General features: G+C 37.1%; 1 protein-coding gene across 1 annotated transcript; it reads left to right on the top strand.

Moving 5' to 3' along the window:
- The first annotated feature begins 2,409 nt into the window (after positions 1-2,409).
- Positions 2,410-7,518, top strand: rerglb (RERG/RAS-like b). Its single transcript, XM_057329675.1, has 5 exons — positions 2,410-2,579; positions 3,583-3,639; positions 4,282-4,355; positions 4,905-5,053; positions 5,892-7,518. Exons 1-5 carry the CDS (start codon positions 2,528-2,530, stop codon positions 6,169-6,171), a joined length of 612 nt encoding a protein of 203 aa, XP_057185658.1. The 5' UTR covers positions 2,410-2,527; the 3' UTR covers positions 6,172-7,518.
- Positions 7,519-8,414: the final 896 nt, after the last annotated feature.

Raw genomic sequence — 8,414 nt, 5'->3', positions numbered from 1 at the left:
GTTTTGCTAACTTAAAGCCAAGAAAAAAGATTTAGTTTTAAGTAATAATATTTGAGTTACCTTAAACCAGCTAATTTCAATTATTAAAAAAAAAAAGTATAACTGATTGCCTCAATTTTTTCGTTTTTTCAACTTAATCAGGTTTACAGTGCTACAAATGCACACCATTAATGTATTTCATAATATATTGTTACTGTATTTCGTATTTTCAACATTCAGTTAAAGTTGGATAGATCCAAAATTAGAGTCCAGTTTACCTTGAGATGGAGACCATTGGAGTCTCATATCAGCATAAAAGACAATACAGCACCCAACAGATGATTAAACAGTATTAAAAGTAAGGACAACATGAAACAAATAACAAGAATAAAAGTGAATAAAAAAATGATAAAATAAATGAATGAATATATATAATAAATGAATATATGATAAATGAAATGTAATAAATGCAAAAGGCTCAGTAAGGGATAGTAAATATATAATGGAAATAATAATCAATTGAATAGTGTAATAAATAAGATAAATGAAATAGAATAATAAAATAAAATAAGAAACAAATGTATATGTTTCTACTCAGATCTATCAAAGGGATAGTTCAAAAATGAAAATTCTGTCATAAATTACTCAACTTCAGATTGTTCCAAATCAGGTGTAATTTTTTCTTCTGCTAAACACAAAGGAAGATATTTGGTAGAATGTCAGTAACCAAACAGATCTTATCCCCCATTTACTGCCATAGTAGGGAAAATAAATACTATGAGAGTCAAAGGGGAATGTGATCTGTTTGGTCACTGACATTCTTCCAAATATCTTCCTTTGTGTTTAGCAGAAGAAAACAAATAAACAGATCTGGAATAATCTGAAGGTGAGTAAAAGTAGACAGAATTTTCATTTTTTGGGTGAACTATCCCTTTAATCCAAAAGTGTGAATTAATTAAAAATTAATTGTGATATTGTGAAAATATTAATATCATTTCCATCTCCAACAAACATTTGTTTAATATTTTATGAAATATTCAAACATATAGGAAGAGGACATGAAAATACACTGCATTAAAGGAATGTGCCATGTGTAGTAAAGCACTGCATGTTTTATACAATATTGAAGTCTAATTATATTTGGGATTATATACTGTAGCTCTTACAAATGCATCTCAAATTCATTTTAAGCAGATAACAGAAAATATTGTGTGGTCTGTGATGGAGCTTTGTAACGTCAAATCTTTTCTGCCCTTCATCAACCTTCAGGTCCTCTGCGTTCACATCTGCACGCTGCTAAGCCAGTTCAGTCTTTTTGATATACAGTAGTATGCAATGATGTACAGTGTTTAGATGAACACCCGCCAGCATTCTTCTGTTTCACAAGTATGTTTTTCTTGCCTGTGATTGCCTGTTGATAATGTCTTTGTAAGTGTATGTTGAACTCCAGTAACTATCCTCTATGTGTTTAAGCCTCACTGAATCCAGGATTTGTTTATAGCTATACTTTAATGCGATTCCACTCTGTCCAAAGCAATAAACTCAATGGTGAGATAGACTAAGCCTGATATGTGCCACATATTTTTGGTGCCGGGCACATTTTGAGCTTTTGTATTGTTAAAGTGTCTGTGAGTCTTCAGCTGACGAAAATCAAATGAAACATAACAGAATAATAATAGGACACCGCGGTGAACTCAGCTGAAGAATGAAAAGAGTGAGGCAGAAAAAAAGGCTGTGGAAAAAAGCCTCCCTGACCAGTGTAGCAGCCCATGAAATTGAAGTTTGGATGGCTGAACGTCTTTCAATTTTTTGGAACTGTTCTGGAAAGGAGGGAAAATTGATTGCTGCTCTCCACTTCATAAGGAATTGATCCCCGCAATCAAAATATGGCTGACATTGTTGGCCGGATTGTGAGTTGGCAATGTGAATTTAGCTGTTGGGGCTAACATGTTCGCCCTAATAATTGAGAGATATCCACAGCATCAAGTGTACTTGATGTTAGAAGCACTCGGTATCCAAATCTAAATACCTGACCCAAAACCTCACTTTCAGTATCACTTTCAGACTATCACTTTCAAGACCTCACTTTCAAGACTTTTTGTATCCTTGAAGCAATTATGTTTTTGAGACATTATAAGTAACCAAAACATTGTAAGTGGAAAGTTCTGGAATCTCAGCAGCATGAAATCGACTCAGAATGCTTTACTGGAATGCACATTTTTTGCAAAGTAAACTCTAATGATTCTAAACAAAGTCAATTTCATAATTTTCACATCTAATTTACCTCACAAGATCACAGAGCAGTTTGGTTTGATTCACAATGGCAAAGCTTCACTCATCTGTACAGCTTTAACTTTCAAAGGGAATCCCGTCTGTGGTGGAGCAATGACCTTGTGGCAGCTCTACTAGTGGGAGGGGAGACAGAGGAGAGTAGCGTCTGTGAGAGTAACAGAAAGAAAGTGAGAGATAGAGAGGGAAAAGAGAACGCGTGCCACCACAGAACAGAGTTAAGAGTAAGCACCACAGACAAGGGTCGTAATCTACACCAATGAATGACATCAAACTGGCCCTCCTGGGCAGTGAGGGAGCTGGCAAATCGGGTGAGTGCATAGTCCATTCATGTATTGTTTTCCGTTTTACATACATGTGTAAATGTGTGTTTTAAACGAACAGACTTTCAGAGTTTGGGACATGATTCCAACTGCGTCTCAGTGATGTTTTAAAATCATGTGCTGAGTTGAGCTGGAAGTCATTCATGTTTACTGTTGCAGTGTGTCTGTATCATGTGTGTGAGCGCTTCACGACACGCCGAGGCATTATGTCTGCCCTTAAAAACTCCGAAAGTACTTTTTATACTGAAACAGATTGCAGCAGTGAGGTCATTGTCGCACAAATCATCCGAGAGGGAAATTAAAATGGAGGGATGCAAATAAGCGCTGAAATTGTTGGGAGATTATTTTTTGTTCCACTCTGCAGCATAAGGACATTTAGACCTTCGGGCTGGATACCTGTAGTAATAACTATTAAGTAGTTGGAAAACAATGATTATGTACTGTATGTCCCCCAGGACAGAGACAGTGGAGGTTGTGGGGGGGGGGTTGTTGGGTGGGCTTAGGTGTGTCCTCACACAGGGTTCTGACTTGAGTAACCAGAGCGAAAGCAGAGCAGAACATCCGGGTCTATTGTTGCAGATTTGAAGGTTTGTGAGGAAAACTGGTTAAATTGGTACTGCTAGATGGTTCTCATTTTGAAGAGATTGAAAGCAACTTTCAGGAGGCTGCCACAGAGTGTGTATTTATGTACGGAACCTCAATGAACCTGACTTCAATGGCTCAGTGAGCCAGCATGCAGCTTCATGGCTCAAATATTTAATATAAACCAGGTAGTGTGCTCATGAAAAAGAAGAAAAAACCCATAAATGTAACGTTTTATCCTGACCCAGATATGCACCAGCACTTACTGTAGAATAGCCTTTGATAAGGGCTAAACTTTGACCTTGTGCCCTCTTTTCCTATTTCAAGTGTTTATAACAGTCATTTACTGTACATCATGGTTCAATTTAAATAACAGAACACTAAATCATCTCTCTCTCTCTCTTGTCAGCGGTTTTAGTCAGATTTTTGACTAAGCGATTCATAGGAGAATATGCATCAAATGCCAGTAAGTATTATCTCACATGCACGTTTAATAAGTTGTGGTGCAGCCAGAATGTTTTATATGTGACTGTGGGTTTTATTGGTCTAAGCATAGCAGCCGGCATAATGTCAACTGTGATAAATCACAGAACAAAACTGTATTGTTCTTTGAAAACATGACGATTTTGTTATATACGTTCCTATTAAAAGAAACAGCATGCATATTTATTAACATTTTAAAAAGAGCTAAATGTAAACATTCTCTTCAAAAATAAAACGTTTCAAAGACTTATCAAATAAAGCTTAATCACGTAATTTAAAGCTTTGTTTAATTCAATTCATCATGCAACATTCCATTCTGTACTTTAATTGTGAAAGATCTGTTTCTATGCAGATGCAGGGCTGTTGTCTATTTTCCTATTGTCTAATTTGTAAAAGTTTAACCTATGCTCTGGCCATGCAGTCATGCAGATTCCTGAAGCACACAGTAATCACTGCACAACCGACACAACTACATGTGTATCACATCACCCGCACTCAATCCCTCATGCCCCTTGCGTTTTATATAAATGTCTAACAATCCCCCCTCAATTCCAAGGTCAGATTTTACAATGGTGCACACGTTTGTTGTATTACCAAGTATTTCATCCAACGTTGTTTGTTGCAGACTCCTTATACCATAAAAGGTTCTCCATTGATGGAAGGCAGTTGAACTTGGAAGTCTTTGATCCGTGCTCGCAAGTATGTGTTTATTCTTTCATAAGGGCTACTCTTATGAGCACCGCCACAGGGCAACACGTTCAGATATACCTGCTACATATGGGAAATGCGTGTTGTGTTCCAATGGGATTTATGAACTTTCCCTCAAGCTCAGTATACAGTGCGCAGTCTTTGAAAGCCGAGCCTCACGGCTTACAGCTGCTGCATCTGGGAACCTTTTATTTCAGCCGTTGTTGTTTCACTTTGATTTCCAAAACTCGTGAGACGGGCATCCTTCTATTCTGTATTGAAGCGCTCATGTACGCAAAAACATTGGCAGTCACCTCATTCAAAACAAAGTCTTTTGGTAGAGAACCTGTTTTTTTGGAAATTACATTAGCAGCTTTTAGAACCGAATGTACTTCGCTTTTGTATTCTCTTTTCTCTCCAATACTAAACTAACCCTGGGTTGGCGTGGGGCAATATAACTACCCTAAAACCCCAGAAGCGCCCTTTTTGATATCCGCCTTTTCAGTGAGCATGTTGTTTTTGACTGGAACCCTGTGTTTTTTCCCCACCACCCACTGTCAGAGTGAAGAAAGCAGATGTATCTTGGAGGAACCATTGGACTGGGCTGATGGCTTTGTGGTGGTGTACACCATCAGTGACAGTACGTCCTTCCTAAATGCCAAAAACATTCTGGCGCAGATCAAAGAGAGCCGTCGGGAGACCTGTAAAGGGTGAGTCAGATTCTCTCCAGTAACCTTCTTTCCTGATGCTGCCTGGAACAAGAGAATTGAGCTATAATGAAAGAATGTAGGTCATTAACAGATCAGGGAGTGAAGGTTTCCTGCTTAGACAGTGCACATCTGTAAAGGCCAAACTGGCTAATATCAGATTTTGTACACACAAAGAGATCACGCAAAATGCATGGAAGTCTATGCTGAATCCAATAGTGTCAATAACTCAACATGATCACAGGTCTCAGCTGAGTGTTCGTTTCACTTCAGCTCGTTTATAGAGGGATATAAAAGTCTGGATGCTTTTGACTTTCACTGGTTATTTGTCATCTGAAAGTCTTTTGAAACAATAGTAAGTGAGAATGTGAGACTGGGCATCTGGAGTCCATTAGATCTCGGAAACAAGACGATGAGATCATTCATGGGTGGTCAGAATCCAGCATGTTCTTCAAAAATTGGCTTACAGGCTTTGACACTTTGACAAAATGGCAACGAGTATCAGCTTTGTGTACAGACTCAAGTAAATTTCCAACCCTCTGTTTCTAAACTAAAGTGATCCTTTGTTTGTTCCACTTGCGTGTCACATCAGAAAACATTTCATGTATGTGATTCATAATCACACAGTCATCGTTCCAATTACGCTACTGGGAAATTCAATAAGTTCAGTCACACTGTTATTGTGGCATTATTAGTCTCAAACTAGAATCAATTATATAAATGTTTTGCATCCAGCTCTAATGCAACTCAATTGATGCATTCCTTTATATACTGTAGCCATGTTCCTATTACGTAGCAATTTTCACGTGAAGGCAAATCTGATTTCATTTCGTGTAAATAGGGAAGTTCCCATCTGCCTGGTGGGTAACAAGCAAGATCTCTGCCACAGCCGTCAAGTGAGTGAGGAGGAGGGCCGTTCCCTGGCCCAAGAAAACAAATGCCTCTTCCAGGAGGTGTCGGCAGCTGAGAACTACCTGGAGATCTCCAACCTCTTCATAAAGCTCATCCGCCACGTGATGGAACAGCTCAAACACAGAGGCGACCGCAGGCGATACAGTGGCTCCAAGTCCATGGCCAAGCTCATTAACAATGTCTTTGGCAAGAGGAGAAAATCTGTTTGAGGATGGAGCAAAAAAAGTGCTCAGAAATGAATCTCCATTGAATCAGGAATAGAGTTATGTCCTTGGTAAACCTACACTGATGTTCTTTAAATGCTCTTGGATACATACTATCAAATAGGAACCACTATGAGAGATCCCATGTAGCTGAGAACATCATATCATCGAGTATTGTTTGAAAGTTGTATGCATGAGCTATAAATACTGTAGTGCTAGGACAAATACATGCATGTTTATACAACCCCACTGGGTTTATCGTATTAGCTCATTAGCTATGCTTCACAACATATTTTGCATGATCGTTATTTGAGTATAAATATTCTTAAATTGGCTTTTCTTAAGTAGAGTGAATCACCCTTGGGTTTCTTTATTCTCATATTATAATGACTTGTTTTCCTGTAATGGAAGAGTTCGACTGGTGAAAAACCAAAGCAATTTTAGCCTAAATATTCAAAATGTTTGTTTTTGACACATGTAAATGTCTTGGTGATATTTTACATAAAACTGATGAATGTTTTCAAATGCTTGAAACTTTCAATTTTCTCTTCAAAGGGTAACACACATTCCTTCCTCCCCTTTTTGAAATTGTTTTATTGGCACGAGACTAAGTTTGCATTAAGGAATGTACAACAAAGTGCAAGTGAATTTCATCTGTCTAGATGAAGTGTAAATCGAAGGTAAATTACCATTCTAAAACGCTATGCCAAAATACCTCTTGCATTTCTTCCATTGCAATCTTATGCTAATTGCATTTGCGAGGGGAAACGAATGTACTGCAGCATTTCTTAAAGTGAACTCAAGATTCTTTTAAATTTGCCTGGATTAATTACTCATAAGATGCAGGGAAGAAGGTCAGTAACCAAACAGATCTCATCCCGAAACTATGGCAGTAAATGGGGGGTGAGATCTGTTTGGTTACTGACATTCTTCCAAATATCTTTCTTTGTGTTCAGCACAACGAAAAAAAATATACAGGTTTGGAACAACCTGAGGATAAATGATGACAGAATTTTTCATTTTTGGGTGAACTATCACTTAACTATCAATAACAGGCAACACACAGTCTGTTAATAACACAAATGATTGCGCCACATATTGTCAATAGTATACTGAGTGTTAAACATACATACAGTTTTTATTTGGCTTATTAAAGTGTTTCAAGATATAAAAGCACAGTCTATGTTGGGCCGAGTGTGAACCTCTAAGTTAATGAGTTCTCCAAATAAATGAGTTCTCCAAAGGCTAATTGAAGTCAGGTTTTCAAATCAATGAGATGAGATTGGTGGTTTGAGGTGGGTTACCTTAGAAAGAATTAGACATCTTTAGTTACGAAGATTAACTCGAGAAAGAGCCATGTCCTGAAAACAATGTCATCTGTCACATTTATTACGTAAACAGATTACTTTCTGACTTCAAGAGCATATACATAAATGTATACGTTAATGTTTAAATTACCTTTTTTTTAAAAGTAAGGTTACTTAGATTAATTTGAAATTAATTTTTTTCAAATAGCTGAATTAAAATGACTGTAGTTACTTAGACATGTGCACTCATGCGTGTGTACAGACACTAGTCATACACAGGCCAGAGCTTTACTGTACTCTTCTGCAATGGAAATATTCCCATTATTTCAAAATCCCTGTGTGGCCATATTTTGACTAACACTTTATGTTGTCAAGTGTGTTATGTGCTGATGATTATCCACAAAATATTAAACGTAGGCGTATCTGTTATAATAAACTACAAGGATTCAGTTTATTTTGACAATTATCTAATTTCACCATGACTTTAGAAGGCCTATATTGTACTCTTTATCTCAATGGCAGTGAATTTACTTAATGTGATTTTATTTGAAAATAAACCTCTAAATTTTAATCTGTAAACACATCATTTTTAATCAGAAGGGTTGTACATGATACAAACTGAATTTTCTGAGATTTTACATGACATGCATACCTATAGGGGTCAGGAAATAAAGTGGTCAGAGTATAATAATAGTCTAAATGTGTACAGTATGTTATGTAGGTTGTTGAATGAAAAAAGAAAACACATGCAAGGCCAGAAGAGATTGAACAACTGTCAGGTGAGGAAAAAGTAGCAAATTCCACGGTTAGTTAATAATACAACATTTTTACGCATTACTTTTAAAGTAGCTTTTCCTAACACTGGATGATGGAAAATGTTACAACCTCTAGTGTGCAGGAGTTCATAAATCCACAGTTACATCCATAGTACTGTTGCTAATC

Source organism: Triplophysa rosa, linkage group LG1, assembly GCF_024868665.1.
Source record: "Triplophysa rosa linkage group LG1, Trosa_1v2, whole genome shotgun sequence".
In the NCBI taxonomy this organism is placed as follows: domain Eukaryota; kingdom Metazoa; phylum Chordata; class Actinopteri; order Cypriniformes; family Nemacheilidae; genus Triplophysa; species Triplophysa rosa.
The sequence above is the reverse complement of the archived record's forward strand: the minus strand, read 5'-3'. Positions and strand labels throughout refer to the sequence as shown.

Coding starts and splice junctions, on each gene's coding strand:
- rerglb (XM_057329675.1), top strand. CDS start 2,528: ATGAATGACATCAAACTGGCCCTCCTGGGCAGTGAGGGAGCTGGCAAA. Junction 3,640..4,281: donor AGAATATGCATCAAATGCCA/GTAAGTATTATC, acceptor TGTTTGTTGCAG/ACTCCTTATACCATAAAAGG. Junction 5,054..5,891: donor CGTCGGGAGACCTGTAAAGG/GTGAGTCAGATT, acceptor TCGTGTAAATAG/GGAAGTTCCCATCTGCCTGG.